Source organism: Aythya fuligula, chromosome 1 (genome assembly GCF_009819795.1).
Source record: "Aythya fuligula isolate bAytFul2 chromosome 1, bAytFul2.pri, whole genome shotgun sequence".
Lineage (NCBI taxonomy): Eukaryota > Metazoa > Chordata > Aves > Anseriformes > Anatidae > Aythya > Aythya fuligula.
In genome coordinates this window covers 43,413,185-43,430,647 of record NC_045559.1, presented here as the reverse complement: position 1 = coordinate 43,430,647, position 17,463 = coordinate 43,413,185, and the positions used below count along the sequence as shown (strand labels likewise).

At 43.1% G+C, this 17,463-nt stretch overlaps 2 protein-coding genes across 4 annotated transcripts in view; both read left to right on the top strand.

Moving 5' to 3' along the window:
- The first annotated feature begins 246 nt into the window (after positions 1-246).
- Positions 247-751, top strand: FMC1 (formation of mitochondrial complex V assembly factor 1 homolog). Its single transcript, XM_032189199.1, has 2 exons — positions 247-386; positions 492-751. The coding sequence occupies exons 1-2, from the start codon at positions 249-251 to the stop codon at positions 684-686; spliced, it is 333 nt and encodes a 110-aa protein (XP_032045090.1). The 5' UTR covers positions 247-248; the 3' UTR covers positions 687-751.
- A 1,412-nt stretch (positions 752-2,163) lies between these two features.
- Positions 2,164-17,463, top strand: part of LOC116490193 (putative RNA-binding protein Luc7-like 2) — a 33,177-nt gene continuing 17,877 nt past the window's right edge. Inside the window, exons 1-2 of one of the 3 annotated variants that reach the window (XM_032189174.1) lie at positions 2,164-2,304; positions 11,676-11,770. In XM_032189174.1, the coding sequence (XP_032045065.1) occupies positions 2,244-2,304; positions 11,676-11,770 (156 nt within the window). In that variant the 5' untranslated portion in view covers positions 2,164-2,243. Of the gene's footprint in view, positions 2,305-9,943; positions 10,015-11,675; positions 11,771-17,463 lie in introns of those variants that run through there. The other 2 variants (XM_032189180.1, XM_032189186.1) reach the window with 2 other exon arrangements.

The following is a 17,463-nucleotide window of genomic DNA, read 5'->3' as shown; positions in this document are numbered from 1 at the left end:
TAAAAAAAATATATTTTTTTTCTGCGTCCAAAACGCAGACCCCGAAGCCCCCGCGACGGGGCGGTCGGGCGTCGCCCGGGACTTTCGTTGCACGAAGCTTCCCTGAGCACCGCCGCTCTCCCCTCCCTGCCCAGCAGGCGGCCGGGGCCCGGCCTCGCCGCTCACCCCCGGCCGCTCGGGAGAAGCGGGGGAGCGGGGGCGGGCCGCGATCGCTCCGCTCGGCGCTCCGCAGCCGGCCCTGCCGCGAGATGGCGGCGCTGGGCTCCCCGCTGCGCACCCTCCGCGGGCTCCTCCGCGAGCTGCGGCTGGCGAGCGGCCCTCCCGGCCGGCTCTACCGGGACACGGCCGCCTACCGGCACCTCCTGGCGGCCTTCCGCGCTCACCGGGTACGGCGGCGGCCGCCGCGGCTCCCCCCCCCCCCCTTCTCCCGGCGGCGGCGGCGGCGTGAGGTGAACTTCGCCTCCTTTTGCACTGTCGCCTCCTCTCCGCAGGTCACCAGCGAGAAGCTGTGCCGGGCCCAGCAGGAGCTGCACTTCCAGGCCGCCACCTACCTGTGCCTGCTGCGCAGCGTGCGGCACCTGGCCGCCCTGCACCACGAGTACCACGGCCGGGGGGAGCGCTCGCCCGAGGAGGTGGCCGGGCTGGTGGGCTTCCGCCTGCCCCAGCAGCCCGGAGGCAAGGGCTGAGGCGGCCGCCGTGCGCCTGCCGTCGGCTCCCCAATAAACGAGCCCCGGGAGGGGAGGCCCCGCTGGCTTGGTGTGTCGTGGTGCTTTGCTGTCGGCGGGTGTGGGGTGAACGGGGAGAAACAGGGAATCCGCTCCCCAAGGTTATCGAGGGTACCTGGCCTGCCTCTGGGTGCCCGGTGTGACAGGCGGCCACAGGGAACAAGGGGGGTTGCCTATAACGGAAAATCAGGCCAAAAACCTCATTGCTCTGTTCATGAGAGTTACAACTGTGTTTTCTTGCCCTAAATCTCTAGGTGAAATTTGCCCGTTTTCTGCAGGGTTTTCCTGCCATAGTCTGTACATTGGAAAATTCTCAATGGAAAAAGCCCAATTTCCCATTCCAATTTCCAAAGGAAAGGCCCTTTCTTTGGAGCATCAGAAGGTTCTTGTGAGCGCTGCTGGAGCACTTCCCCACCTAGAAGATTTTCATCCATGGCAGTGACCTACTGATAATAACTCAAAATACTGCTACCTAATGAACTGCAACTTTCTGAATGTCTTGGCAGGGTTGACATTCACACTAGGCTTTTTATGCATGTTTCACCATGAATCCTGGGGCAGCTTCATTTATCAGTGAAATGACACCTGCTAGTTACACCAGATGTGTGAGCTGGATGACAATGAGTTACAGTCCCAGCAACAATGCTGTTTTGTTGTCCTGCAACCTGGAACAGCAAGTTTTTTTTTAATAAGGAAAGAAACACAGGCTTCAACTGTCAGAAGAGGTTTGTTCTGTGCACGACGCATAAGAAACCTGTACCAGGGGTGACTTACAGGGGCTATAAATGCCAGGCTGGGCTGTAACCGCGGGAGGAGCTTAATAAAGAGCCACCAACAAAAGCGCGCTCGGCTGGGCTTTGCCAGGAGGGAGGACAAAGCGCTGTCAGAAACGCGCTGCGAGCCGAACCGCTTCCCCCCAGCCCTCGCTGGCCTCCCCCGTTAGTGCCCGGCAGCCCAGCCCCGGGGCGGCGGGCGGGCGGAGCGGCCCCTCAGGGCCGGGGGGGCGGCGGGCGGCGCGGAGCGCGGCCCCCTAAGATGGCGGCGGGGCGCCCGGAGCGGCCCCCGCGTCACGGCGGCCCCGCGGGGCCTCCCCGCCAATCCCCGCGCCGCGCGTCGCGGCCAATGGGCGGGCGCCGAGCGCTCGGCGGCGCTGACGTCCGCGCGGGAGCTGGGGGAGAGGGCGGGGCGGGGCGCGTGCGCGCGGGTTTCCGTTAGCGCCGGCGCGCGCGCGTGGCAGGCGGGAGGAGCGGCGGGGGGAGGGGAGGCGGCGGCACCGAGCCGGGCGCGGGGCAGAGGCTCCCCCGCTCCGCTCCGCTCCGCTCCGCCCTCCGCGGCAGCGCCCGCTGCCCTCGCTGCCCTCCGCGTCCCCCCCGCGCCCTCGGCGGGGAAGCGGGGCTCCGCCCGGGCCCGCGCGGTGACGCGCAGGGGGAGGGCCTCGGGCCGCGCCGGGCCTCGGGCCTTGTAGGCCGCAGTCGGCGTGAGGCGGCCGGGCCGGGCCGGGCCCCCGCCGCGCTCAAGATGTCGGCGCAGGCCCAGATGCGCGCCATGCTGGACCAGCTGATGGGCACGTCCCGGGACGGTAAGCGCCCCCCGGCCGCGGCCGCGCTCGGAGCCGGGGCGGGGGCCGGGAGGGGGCCCGAGGAGCCGCCGCCGCCGTTGTCCGCCCGCCCTAGGAGCGGGCCCGGGGCCCCGCGGGGGCGATGCGGCCGCCGCCGCTCTGGAGGCCCAGCCCGGCCGCCGAGCGCTGCCCGCGGGGTCCCCGGAGAAGCGGAACCGCGCCGCGGCAGGGCCCGGCCGCGTGGCTCGGCCCCGCGGGGAGCAGCGGGCGGCCCCGGCCGGGCGGGGGGGCGCGGGCAGAACAGCCCCAGCCCCCCTTCCTTCGGCCGAGCAGGGCTCTCGTGTCGCTAGGGCTGTCTGAAGTCTGACCCAAACCATCATTTCGGCCGGCTGGGTGGGTCTGCCCGCCGCTCTCTGAAAGGCAGGGTTTAGTCGCTCCCAGCGGATGAGCTCCCCCATTTTTTTGTTTCCCTTTGTTAAAAAAAAAATAATCCCATTTTAACACCTAGAGGCAGTCATCCCGAGACAGATAGGCACAATCAGCCTTATGATCGCTTTGCGGTCGCGTTGTGAATTGGAAAATTATCGCTGTGTACAGGCTCTCAGATTTATTTTTTTACATGCTCCACAGCAATGTTTGAACGGCAGCGATCCGTAAATGTAGATAGTGTGGCGACTGCTAGGGAGGAGGAGGCCCTGGTATGATGTGTAGTATCTCATTTATGAACGAGAGAATGCTGCACCTGAGGGTAGACTGTGATTACAGATGATTTTAGTGTTCTGCATGTTGTACTCTCTCAGGTACGCTGCGTGTTTGTTGAAGCTTCGTGCTTTATTAATGATTATCTGTGTTCCCATGCACTGGGTAGGATATATGAACTGGGATTTACTTTGCACAAGCCGGTCATCTCTTGGAACCGGGGCGATATGATCATCTTTTCACTTTTTTTGATAGAATTTAGAATTTTAAATAAACGTAGCAAGTTTTCACGTACCCAGGTTATCATAAATGCTTCCTGCTACATACTTACAGCTGTTCTAAACAGGGGCACGATAACCTCATAGGAAAATCACTGCTTAATTATGGAGAGGTTGCTTTCCAGTGCAAGGCCGGTTAGCAAGTAGTCAGCATGCAGGATCTGACTTGGAGCGTTTTTTTTTCTCGTCCGAGCAGATTTTGAATGCTTCCTGTTGTGGTGTGAGCACACAGCCTGACAATGTAACATGGTGCTCATGAAATTCAGGGCTTCCCGGTGCTAGCACCCAGATGGCTGTCTCAAAAGGGTACCTGAGACTGTGCAGTAAGCTTAAAAGAGGTGAAGGCTTTCGCACTTTTTGAATGCGTTTTCCACTGGCGGTGGAAGAAGGGCGACTGACATGTAAGAGCTGCTTAAAGATGCTAAATGACAGTTGCACTTATGATCTAAGCCAGGAAAACTAATCGCGTACCAGGTTTCCGTTAGCTTCGTGAGAAAGCAGGCGCTTTATTGATAACTGTATCGCCCCCACCCAACCAGCTTGTAAATCCAGAGCTGCGTGTGCTGAACTCAAAGTGGCTTACTGAGAGGAAGCATCTAAACAAAGTTGGCAGGATTGGAGAGGGTAAGGAAAAAAGGCTGTTAGCAATACTGGCTTCCATTGTTGGATTAGGTGGAGAATTGGGAATATTAGCGTAACACCATTTTAGTTCTTTTTTAAAAACAAAGAAATAAAAATTCCAGTGGAGCATTATTTAAACCAGAGTGCTCCCAGGGACTGAAAAGCATCCTTTTCTGTGAAGCTGGTACCCTAGTAAATTCAAGGCCAGGTTCAGGGTCATTGAAATATTGCTGGCCTTGTGAGTCGTGGGTTTTGGCTTCTTTTTTTTGTTTCACTCCCCCATCACCTCTGACAAATACTCTTGTTTCTAGTAATATGCAAAACACGGCTTTTCATTAGAGTGTGGCAGTCCTGGCATTTCTTGGTGGAGCAGAGCTCTCATTTCCTCACCTGTCCCCATTGCCTTTTATTTTGCTCTGCCTGGCAATAGAACAGATCTTAAAATGCTTCTAAAAATACCGTTTCTATATTTTGTTCAAAATTACCAAAGGGCCTTTGAATTTCCCATTCAACAGAATGTTACCCTCTGCGTAGTCTGGTGGATTTTTTTTGGTTAGTTCTCTTTTTGGGTTGGAAGAGGGACTTCAAATTAAAATCTTCAGTTATATTAGAAAAAGGCAGGTCAAACACTTGGTCTGAATTTGAGCAGCAGGGTAGATAGGCTCACAGTCATGCGACACCTCTCCATGCGTGGTACTTCACTCGCTGCCCGGTACCTGCCGGGGCGTGACGTTGGATGCTCTGCCAGCCACCCTGCTGGTGCCCTCCCGTTCCTTGGCGAGGCGGTGGAGTAGAAGGGACGGGGCAGGTGCTCTGTAGGTGTTCCTGGGGAGTTGCAGTTCTTAGAGGTAAATGGGGATATCTAAAAATCAGTTGTATTGCTAAAGCCGCTATGGTGAAAGTGTTCTGTGAATGACAGGTAAAGAGAGCTCTGTGAAGCACCTGTGAAACCACATTATTTTAACATGAGTGGTTTGGTATTTTTCAACATCTTAAATAAATTTACCTAACCTGAAGTTCACTTGCATGCTTCTCTGATAAGAGGTAAAGACTGGGTTGGACATGGACCATACCCAAAAATAAGTAAATAAATGCTGCATAGATTGAGATGTCAGTAAAAAGCTGGACTAACTGAATACAGTCGTGACTACAGATGGAAAACAGCATACTCTGAAGTATGTCACTGCGGGCACTGATAAGCTGGCATACCTAGAGAGGCTTAAATATAAACTACTGAGTATGTAGCATGGGTTTCCCAAATATTGAGAAATAACGAGCGCTGAAGTGAAGTTGCTGACCTTACGTACTTGCATCCCAATGTTTTATTCATGTTATGCTGTTTTTTCACCATTAGCCATTAAACTCAATGGCTTTGTCACACCTGACAGTAGTTAAAAGGTTAGTTGAAGTTGAATTTATGGCTCAGGACCAGGGCTGTGTGAACTTGTCATTCAGAGGTACAAGGAATAAGCTGATAAAGCATCATTTTTAAAATGATTTCTTTTTTAGCTCAGAGGTTCATTACATATTTCTAACAGTATGCCTGGTTTTGCCATCTCTGTTCCCTGGCAAACATAACAGTTATCCTAGTGCAAGGATCATTCCCAAGTTAATTTGTAAGTGACTTCATTTATTAAAAGAAATGTTAATATAATTGATATTAGTACCCCAGGGGTGCGGTGTTTTTTTTTTTTTAAGAGCGTAGCAGAACTGGGTAAGATTGCCAAGTTTTCCCTAAAAGGCCTGATCGTAAAGATCCTGTTTTGTCTCAAATCAGCATATCTTGCTCAACTAGTTGATTTTCTGCCAGCTTGGTTACCTGATCTGCCTCGCCGCGTAAATGCTGGAGTCATTGCAAGGAACAGGCTAGAAGCAGAGGGTGGAGAAGGGTCACTGCCTTGGACAGTGGTGTAGACTCAGATGAGGTCTGAATCGTCCTGTAACTCAAACACAACATCTTGAAACTGCCAGGACTCGACCCTTGCAAAGAAATGTTTTTTTTTTTTTTTTTTTTTTTTTTTTTTTTTTTTTTATACAACTGCCACTACATCAAAATGAGGTTATAGTCTAAAAATATGACCAACTAGCAGTTCGTTAGTCTTCTTTATAGACAAGGAAATTTGTATGTGCTTTTGAAGTTTACATGTGGTTGTGAAAGTGTTCTGCCAAGCTTCCTAACAAATATTATGCTATATGAATAGCAGAAGCTTTAATCTTTGGAGCCTTTAGATGTATGGAACCCATATGTACGAAGTGTCAGTCAGCACCTCTTTTGTTTCACCTGCTACCCCTTTGGGCTGAGCTGCTCTGTTTGGAGTGTTTGACCAAGTTCTTAGGTGTTAATAGCAAAGAGTTTTCTTGCTCTAGGTATTCTTATTTCAGTGAAAATAACATTTGGCATCTGTTCACATCTTAATCAGTTTATCAGTTTTACCCTAGCTGCTTTCAGTTAGTTATCTGTAGTCGTGGTTCCTCACGTGTGACCTTTCTGTCCTCTCTGTTGGGGAGAAGCTGAAGTGACACCCTGTGCTTATCCTAAAGTTACATTTGTTCAGTGAAGCTCATTATATGGTAACAGAAGCGCAATCAAGAACTTGTAACCTATTTTTTAATTAGCATTTGTGTTTGCAGTGCTTCACTTCAGCAGACCAGCTTTTAAATTTGTGCTCACGTTTGCCTGTAGTGCTTTCACTTCAGCAGAACTTATCTTTATATTTCATTCCCATCTTGGAGAGCAGAGAGGGAAACATTAGGGGTCTTGCCTCCCTAGGGTAGGATAAAGCTTCTCAGCACCTTGAAGCTGTACAGCTGTAGCAGGCATGCAGGTGACAGACGGATGTGTTGTCCACCAAGAAGTGCAGCAAATATTTTTGCACGAGTAGTTACGATGGGCTGAGGCTGGTATTTTAAGGGTATATAGGTTATGTTTTCTGGTTTTGTAAATTTTGCACATGGAGGTGGAAGTTAGCGTGTGCTTTTGGGCTTGGTATGTTGTTGCCATTACTTCAGGAGTGCTAGCCATTTGGGTAGCTTCAGGCTGAGAGCCAGGTTAGGGAGCCAGGAGCCTCCTCTGAGAGCTTGTCTTTCAGATATGGATCAACACCAAAATACAGGTGGAAAAACAGTATCTTTGGGTGTGAATTTCTGCAAAACCTACCAAGAACGTGGAATTGATATCAACTCAGAAATAGAAGCAACACACGCACTTCATGAAAAGATAACTTGTTAATCAGGAGTGATTTGGTGGCCTGAAGAGCAATGATTGTGTTCAGTGAATTGTGTGTATTTGCTGGATTCATTGTAAAGTTTTTGGTACTTTAGCCCTTAAAAATAAGGAGAACAGTGAAGGATTTGGGGTTTATTTATTATTATTTTTTTTACTATAGCTTTGGGACACTGTTTAGAATGACACTTCAGATGCAAACAGGCATATTCTTGCCTGATAGGATATCATTGTTACATTCTGCTTGTAATTCATTAGCTAAAAATGGTTTTATTGCACTAAGCATTTACAAGGATTAATTCAGTCATAGCATAAAACAGAAGAAATCCTGCTTAGAAATGTGTTACACCAGAAGTGTTATGGTGAAGGTGTGTCTGGCATTGGTGACAGTAAATCAGAATTAGCTGCCCATTCAGTCTGCAGCAGGAACAGGACCTTCTGTGACTGCATGAACCTCAGTTAAATAAAGATGCTGAGTACTTGTTAAACAAAGCTTGTTTTGCTGATGAAATTTGCTATGCAGCCTTTAACCTGATACTCCCCCAGTTAGCTATTCATGAATAAAGCTCTGAGAGTCCCTCGCCAAAATGGTGGGACTTCAGAAATCTGAGTGAAAACCCAACCGTTTTTGGCTGACGGAGCTTAATGCAGGAAGTCAGCAGTGTGAAGATGAACGTGCACGTTGTTGTCTTTGCGTGGCATGCACCTCTCGTTGAGGATGAGAGGTTATGCTTGGTTTCCAAATGGTAATCTCATCAGTGCGCTGGGATTGTTGTTGGGAGAAGGTTAGGATACAGGAGAGTTTTAAGAAAAAATACTGGGTGAAATAAATAATGTGCAGATAATGCTAAGCAGTGTCAGTACAGACGTGCTCATTTTGCTGGTTTGTGATTAAAATACATGGGAATGACATTGTAGAGGCTTGTTAATAGGTTAGACTTGGGAGTTAGAGTGGATTGTAGTCACAAATGCATGTTGTGATCTTAGCCTCTGGATGTTCCTTAATCAGCTGTATGAATATTGATGTCAATTTTGTCATCAACATACTTAACGTGAACTAGAAAACCTCCTTTAGAAAGGTGACTCCAGCACTGGCATCTGTAAGATACAGTGCTCTGATATTTGCTTCCAGCATGTTGTAGATCTCAACATAAAACGTGTAAGTGTAGAAATTTCCTTTTAATACACTATGATGTATTATGATGTATTACATTATTGATTTTTATATATGTATATAATATATATAATGTAATACATTGTAGAAATGTGGTTTGGGCCAGATGCTTTGAGTAAAACTAAAGCTGCTACTTCTTGAGGGAAAAAAAATACATATTTTTTTCCATATAAATTTTATCAAACATGATTTTTTTTTTTTTTTAATGGAGAAAATCTAATCAGAAACATTGGAGAGGCTTACGGTAATGGATGTTGCCTCCTTTGATTTCTTTAATGAGTGAGCCCTAAAGATCAAGCAGTTGAATACTCTGCTGTGCTTTAGAGGCTGGGTTAAATAAGTTGCTATTCTGAGCTAACATAATGATTTACCTATTAAATAGAACTTGTAATAAGATCAGAAATACTGGTGAGTGTCCTCTTTGTAGCTGTTTAAGGATACTTTTAAAATTTAAATGACTGCACCTACTTAGTCCTCAGGTGTATTATTTTCTTTCTACATAAAATATAAAGCCTCTTCTAAGTCCTCATAAAGATTTCTTAGCATTCAGTTGGTAGCTTGGCCAGGAAGAGTGTACCAACTTGCCTGTAGTTTGATGTGGAGAAGTACCACCTTGGCTATCTGACATACCACTTAAACCAAGTCCTGGGATTGGAAGCAGTCAAGTTCATGCCTCTGTTGTTTGAATTGTTAGAAGGCATCCGCAAGCCTCCAGCGAAAGGCTGAATGGCAGGCACAGAGTGGGTCTGTAGATGCTGTTCCCCCACTCAGCAGCCCGTGTAGGCCCCGGAGGCCATCGCCACCTCAAGATGATTCATCTGTAGATCAGCAGCAGAACATAGCTTCTGTCCCTGACAACATGTCTGCGCTATTTTAGGGGTATTGGAGCCCACAGAACCCGTGAAGAAATAAAAGCACTTTTTTTCTGAGGCTGTCAGACTCTGGAATGGGCTCCAAGAGGGACACAGGATTCAGTCATTGGTAGAACATAGGACACGGTGCCTTTTCTTTTTGATAAGCCTTTCCTGCTGGAACACCGTAGCTTGAAAAGAAATGTGAATGTGTGACTACACTATCTATAGACAGGAAAAGGTAAATATCTGGGTGTTCTGTGTGTGGGAGCCTCTCTGCAAGACTCTGAAGTGCTAGACCAAAGGCACAATGCAAAAAGATTGTCAGTTAAAGCACAAATGTGGAACACCACCTTAAGGCTGTCATTTGTTCAGTTCCTGCTGCCATTTTTTTCTGTGTCATCTTGTCCCAGTTAGCTAATTGTGATTATCGTCTAGCCCCTTAGAGGAATAGAGAGGGTATTGCAGCTGTAGTCAGTCACCAGTTGCGTTAGGAGGAAGAAAATGAATGACCTCTTGATGTTGAGGTAATGTCTGGGAAAATAATTCTTTCCAACTTTACCTAAGGAACCATATAAGTCTTTCGGCAATTTTCTAGTCTTTATAACTCCTTAACTCCTGATGGGTTAGTGCTATTAGGCTATCAGCTGTCTTTTTTTTTTTTTTTAATACTTTTCTTGATTTTGTTCATTTGTCTTTATATAGAAGAATCTTTACAGTCAACATGTATTTCTAGATGCTGTGTTAAAATTGCTGGCAGAGTCTATTATTCTATACAAACTGAACAATCTGGCCCCTTGTTTTATTTATAAAGGTTCAATGTATCTTTGCCTGCCTACATCAATCTGCAAGGGAGTGTCAGAAAGGCCCCGCATTCGCCGAGCCGTGAGTTATCGCTAACTTTTCAGATGTGTTAATGAATGTGGAACAAACGCAGTTATGTGTTTAAAAAAAGAAAAAGGAAAAAAAAGAAACAAATATGGATCCACCTCCTAAAAAGCAAAACAAAACTCAAAACTCTTTACTGCAGTAGCAGGCGTGATTATAAAGGGATTGCTTAATTTTTTAGTAGTGTAAATAACAGTGAACGGTAAGCTTTATTTCTAGAAAACCTATTGTTGAACTGCTTTGAAGCTGTCTTCAGCCTGTGGATTACTGGGTTTAAATGTTGCATTCTGCTGGCATATTAAGGATGTGGTATTCTTGGAAATTTTTGTTTGCTTAATAATCTGGAACTTGGCCCATCTGAAAATGTTCTATATTAGCATCCTATGCATAGAGCTGATATTTTAAAAATGCAATTACATAATAGTAAGAAAGGCTTGAATATGTATTTTTATTATGTTGTAATTACCTAAGTAATGAATTGGGCTTCTTGAATCGTATCATAGATTCAAAATTCTCAGCATTTCCAATCATGAAGCCATAAAAACAGGAAAATGTATCTGCACTCTTTAAAATAATTGATGAAATGGAAAAGGTTGCTATCTAAACTCATTATACGTCTTTTTTCCTCCAGCAGCCCTTCTTGCTTCAGTAATTCACCAGTAGGTTTTCGATGATTAAAGATTTTAACAAGTTGTTAATTTTCATGTATAATAGATAAATACTGAGAGAGATTAAGGTTTTATCATGCCTGTGTCTCAACAGCAAGAGAGCCATAGCAGCAATCTCTCTTCTGAATCTCAAAAAGTGACAATGACATTATGACTTGAAGGAAAACCCATTCCCTCCCTCACCCCCAAAATACCAGCTGGTCACTTTGATCTGAAGACTTCAGGTCTTGCTCCCAGATGGGGTCATTTAAACTTTCAATTGGCCCTCAGTGTGTGGGCAGGTTGATGCTTCTGCTGATGCGGGAACTACAACCTGCCATGATGAAGATGCAATTAAGATGTTCCCATCCCAACAAACAGCATGTAGAAAAAATACGGTTTACAAGACGGTTACATACAAGCATCTGTAAAATAACTTTGCACGTAGGCAAAGTCCATATGTTTGACTGACTTTTTTCAGGTTTGTAAGCATTTAAATTCATTCTTCTGCCAACTCTTTATGCTACTCCCATCAGAAGTAAGAGGGTGCTTTGCTTCAAAGAGCAAAACAATAAAATGAGTATCAGGTGGGATTCAGTGAAGACTCACCGTGTTTCATTTTCTTTGAGGCTGCTTTTATTTGCTAATTGTTGCATACAAATACATCACTATTTCATGCAAAATCTGAATAGAGCATTATATAGCTCATTTAATAAATGCTGTCATAGCAAAGTGTTTTTAAACTAATATTCTCTTTCTGGTTTCAAGCACTTCTCATGCTGCATTTTTGAAGCGGAAGTATGAGAGGATTTTTAAATAGCATTGTAGAGCATTAAAATATGTATTTGGTTTTGGTTTTATTTGGCAAAGAAGCATACAGTGTTTTAAGTTCTAGTTTCCATAGGCCTTCACTGTGTGACAGGGTAGTGTTAAAGCTTTGCATGTAACTTGCATAACATACTTGGCTTCTTCAGATTTCTAACCTGAAATACGTTGATTTCTATATTGCAGGTGACACGACCCGCCAGAGAATCAAATTCAGTGATGACAGAGTGTGCAAGAGTCACCTTCTCAACTGCTGCCCTCATGATGTCCTCTCTGGAACTGTACGTAGCTAAATACTGTTTTATTCGGATAGTAACGGAGGAATAGAATTACACTTATTCTTTGTAATATCTCTGTTAACATCATGTTTTTCAGTAAATACATGTGTAGTGCTCTCTGATAGCATTTGTACCAACTTTTATGTAAAACATCATCACAAAGGCTTCTTTTGTTTTCTGTTCTGTATGCTAATCATTACATAGAAATTCATTATTGTTTGCTATAATGTATAAAGTCTAAAATACATGAAGATACTCGTTATGCTGTAGCTGTGTTTTAACACTGGTACCATTGTAACTAACAGAAATACTCCTCTAAAATTCCATATAAACATGTAAATTATAAAGTTAATTTCCTAAAACTTCCTGTTGTACTGAGAAAGTATCCCACGCAAATACTTGTATAGTGATTTTTCTTCAGACATATTTTTGTGAAAGTAGTTGATAGTTGAAAGTTCAAATAATTATATTCCCAGCAGCTGAGATATATTGAACCTAAGAGACACAGTGTACAACATCCTGTTACTGTCCCATTTTTACAAATTCTACAGCAATTTGGAAAATCACCATTTATGGCATATTAATAAATTCATTTGCTTGACTTGGATTTTTGAGTACTCTATATCAGAAGCTCCTATGCCTGAATATAGCAAACAAAGGGCTTTGGCACATGCCAGTAGCTTTTTCATTACACTGGTGCTTAACTTTGTGGTGTCTGATTAAGGTAGCTTACCCTTTGTGAAAGGAAGGCAAGTTGCATTGCATTGATTATGGAAAAAGGATGTTCATATAAGCAGTTACCTTAAAATATGCACAGGAACTTGCTGTATAGCAATATATATTTCTTTGTGAAAATCCAGTGGGGTTGCTTAGAGTCTTCCCCCCTTTTGTAATGCTTAGTTAAGTTCCTTTTTCTACCATGGCTGTTACTAAATGTTGAAGAATTTTAACCTAATGCTCTGTGATGGTAGAGAAATTAACAGTAGAGAGATGTAGTATGATGATAGGCAGAGTCTCATGTGCCTCCCATTCTTAATGTAGTACTTGAGTAGCTTTTCTCATTCACATTGGCACGTTTTCTTGTCCTGTGACAGAGGGGAAAGTAAGTACTAGAAAAGCATGTTTTAAGGATTATTTGAGGCATTATTGGTTTTCTGTGCCTAATCCTTCCAAGTGACTGACTTGATCGAAGCCTTTAATGAAATACAGAGTGAAGTCCATTTGCAAAATGAAAAACTGAAATATGTAGTCTTGGTAACTGATTTACTTGTTATCTCTCCTTTAATGCTCTTCACAAGTAGATGTGATTTTTACATTACCACAACACTTCTGGTTATTCAAAAGGCTTCAAACATTCATGCCCACACTATGTTTTACTAATTTAGGCTCTTCTTGTACTGACAGACCTATAGGTACAGCCCATCCTTCCCACCTCTGAAGAATCTCTAGAAAAGCAGGCACAACTATATTTGTTAAGTAGCACATAAAGAAGCAAACTAAATACTAGAACTGAACTAGAGAACTTAGTATTTGTCTTAATAAAAAAGGCAGTGGGATAGAAAAGGCCTTCTTGTTGAGCTCCTTTATAAGTCTGCTAGCTTTCTAAGTTATTTTTTCCTCATTCTTAAAGACATTTTTTTTTTCTTTATAGCAGAGATCTCTTTTATACCAAAATTCAGGCTTCTTGAAGTGCATGAGATATTTGGTATTCAGTGAAGATAATTCATACTAAAGATAGTGCATTGTAAGTGACAACAATTTGATGACGATGCTTTGTGTATCATTGCATGTGTGGTTTTATTGTTCAACTTATATCTGTGTTACTGCCCAAACAAAATGGGGAAAGGGAGAGAAGGTGTCTTCCCCATCTATTATGTTGTCTGGTGTTTTGGTCTTCTTGCAATGATCAGAAGAGCTTACTGCTGGGGGAAGATAGGGGACATAAATGTGTGCTATAAAAACGTATGAAGTCATAGTTCAGAATTCGCAAGACGTTACTGTTAAAAGGTTAATTAAACAGCTTTTTATTTTGGTGTAATCTGTATAAGCAAAGATTCCCAGAATGGCTGTCATTAGCAAGTAAGAGATGTTTATAATTACGAAAGCTCTATGTATCATGCAAAAACACCTCTTACGGTGCAAACCCATTCCTGTAGGTTGGGCCTGTCTACTGAGTCTGTTAGTTCTTGCTGAAAGGTCTTTTCCATCTTCTACTGGATTCTTCTGCTGCTGCTCTTGGAGTATTAAACTAAACAATTTATGCAGTGAATTTCCATAACTTACTTTCTTCCTCATGATGCAGTTAGTCATCAGACGACAAAACGTGTTCCATGATGTAATTCTGGTTCCAGAAAAAGTGACTGACTTAATGCTTTAAGTGGGAGTAGTGGAAAGGGACTTTTAAAAGACAGGTTTTACATGACCCATCCAATGTTCTGCTGTTCACCTAGTCATGAGTCTGAGGAAATGCACCTTCTGTCTTAATCACACAGCTCTTAAAAAGGCAAAAAACATGTAGTTTGTCTGAACAGTTTATTGTTGATCTGGAAAATAAATGTGGAGTTTTCTCTTAAGTTTTGATAGGAAGATTTTGATGCATCTTAGTGTTCAAGTGTAGGTGATGAGTATGGAGCAGCTTTTAGTTCAAAGCCAGAATCTTACGCTTCTCAAAAAAGAAAAAAGTTCTGTTGAGCCGTTTTATAAAGTTAAATCTCTTTGCTGACTGCATTATCAGTATAATGGGCACAAATTGCCATTTTTTTAAACTGTCGTAAGATTATCTGCCTTCCTGTGAATTGCATATTACTGTTCCCATTTGCAAAATGCAGATTTCTGTACTACTCCAATCCACCCACTCTTTGAACAGCACTCGGGGAAGACATTCACAGATACATGAGAAAAACGAAATAACTGTAATGAGTAAACTCTGTTACTTCAGTGTGTTCTTTTCCTTAATGGCCAAATACCCAAAACTCCACCAAGGAAAAGAGTGTTGATTTCCCTTGATGATAAAATCGTGTTCCCCAGACTGCAGTATGTATCAACAACAGTAGTGCACGCACACTTTTCTTAGGAGATTGGAAACTTACTCTATGTTGTCTGTATTTTTGCATGCATCGTCTCTTCTTTCTTTAGATCAAGTGTTATCTCTTTATTTTTAAGAATACTGCATGAAATCTTCTGTTATTTCTGGATTTCTTAAGAACATTTGTGATAGTTTATTTTCCTCAAGCTTCTTTGATCACATTTAACTCTTGGTTAACATCAGAAACATTTCTGGAAAATTACTAAAGGTTTGAATTTTGACTTTTTTTACTAGGAGATTCCCAATGTCTACATTGGCAATAATGCACAGATTCTTGCTTCTTACAACTTTCTTTTGCACTTCTCTGTCTTGCTTCCTTGGAGTAGCTTGTTATGGTAAATTTGTCATTAATAGAAGCCTGAATATTTGACTTAAGCTGTAAAGCCATAAGAGCTAACTGCATTTTGAAATTTGATTCCAGGTGCTTTGCCACCAGAACGTCTCTTCTGTATGAGTTACCTTTTTCTTCCACCTTTATAAAGGGTAGTCTTGTCTAGTTGCCTGCTGATGAGTTTAAGTGCCTACATACTTAAGTCAGAAGGTTTTGTTTACATTGGTATTTCAAAGTATTTAATTTTTTTTAGGGACATGTTTTTGTACTACTAGCTTTCTGGTTTTGTAGACTTGAAAACCCTTAAGTCAAATTGTCAGAGGTATATCAATGCCCACAGGGGATGATTTTTGTTACTCCTTACGGAGAGATGGAGAAGATATTTGTTTTTCCTTTTGTCATCTGTTTCTAAGGACAGTGGAAGTGATGGACAATGGAAGATATAGATAGAATAGTGAGTCCTAACAACAAAAATGTAAACGAAGAATACACTTGTGGAGGTTGTTGTAAGTTAAAATCATAGTTCTGAACGTATTGTGCTCTGTGACTACCTGTATTTGGAGTTTGTGTGAGGCACATACTAAACTAGTAAGATCACAGAAATTGCTTTGTATTCAAGGTTGTAAAGCAGTGTCTCTTCAGAACTTGCCTTTGACAGTACGTCTCACTAAAGCTTTTGTTTTTAACTGAGTTTTTAATGTTTTGGTGTTCTGCTCTGTGAAGTTGATCACTGTCACTGGTTCACACGTGTAATTCAGTGGTTTAAGGGTTTGCTCATTAATTTCAGTTGGAGAATTTTATGAAGACAGATTTATAAGTCTTTAAGTTTTAGCTACTCTTAGTCTTTTAGGACACAGTAAATCATTGCCACTTAATTTCATTTTTTTCCTCTTAAAGGTTTAATGCTTCATTTTTTTATCCTTAATAAATGATGACACTCAGGTTTGCGTTTTTTTTTTTTTTCAAACTGTTTTATGACTTTCATCATCAATACAAAATTTTTTTTTATATCTATATGTGTGTGTGCATTATGAGGTTAGGACTGAAGCTACATCTGCAGGAATCAGATGACTCCCTTTTAATGATGTGAACCTCTTAAGCAACGTTCTTTGGATAGAATCGCTGTGCTGTCTCTGCAAGTTTTACAGAATGGATAAGAACGTGTTTTCTCTGTATGTTTTAAAGGACTAGCTAGCTGGGTACTAGTGAAAAGGATAGTGTGGTAAGATTTAAGGCAAATGCCTTCAGTAAAGTTAAAAGTAGTAATGTCCTAAGTATTTACAGTAACCTGCTAGCTACCTTTGAAGAGCCCAAACTGATCGATGCTTTTGCAGTAATCTATCTTTCTTATTAGCTTGATTGTATTTCCCTGTTGAAAAGAAAATGTAACAAATATTTTGTATGGTCTTGCAAAGTGTGGTTGAGAAACTTTTTTCCACAGGGAGGATGAGCTTTATCTCTTTTTTTGTATTTCTCTGCATTTGAGGAACATTGCTTTTTGCATTTTGTGTATACAGACCTCATTATGTTATCAGCACAGTCTTGCACTTAAGTGTATCATTTAGTGCTCATGAATTTATTTCACTCAGCTCTTCAGGACTTGTGCTGACTAAAACGGTATTAACTGAGACCTTGGTTTAGCAACTTACCTTAATACATGATTAAAATTAAGCTTATTAGGGGTGGAATTCGGCTCCAGATAAAGACATCTAAATTTAGGTTTCATTAGAGGAGCTAGTTGTCTAAGCTTGCATTGGAATCAGAGGGGATCTAGGCAGTGGAGCTTGGAGGAGAGGTTCAGTTCATCTCCACTGGGTGTTTCTCTCAAGGTAGGCTAAATCCATCAAGGCTCACTGACTGTACTGTCTAGATCCCTTTTTACTGTGGAAGAGCAGTTTGGATAGTTCACACACCTGCAGATGGGTGCATTTAAGTATTTGCATTTAGGTGTCGTAGTCTGGAATTGATTTCTTTGCTAGTAGTTCCACTGGCTCAGTGGAACTGCTTCCATGCGGAATTTAGCTGTGCGGATGTGATTATATCCTGCAGTGTTGCAGAAAGTAGGCATTCTGCTGGAGGGTATCAGTGTTTCAGTTTAGGTCTGATGTGATCATGTAAATTGCTTTAGGCTTTGCAAATCAAATTAAATTAGCCTTGAGTAAGCCACCTCAATTCATAGTCTTCAGCCCAGTGGTGATGAATTTTGAAGTGCTTTGTTGTGACAGCAAGTGGTCACATCAGTCCCTTCAGACATACTCTTAATTTCTTTGACTAGTGCCA

Bases quoted from the DNA above. Each gene is read 5' to 3' on its own strand.
- FMC1 (XM_032189199.1), top strand. From the start codon at position 249: ATGGCGGCGCTGGGCTCCCCGCTGCGCACCCTCCGCGGGCTCCTCCGC. The intron at 387-491 runs GTACGGCGGCGG...TCCTCTCCGCAG, and splicing joins CGGCCTTCCGCGCTCACCGG to GTCACCAGCGAGAAGCTGTG.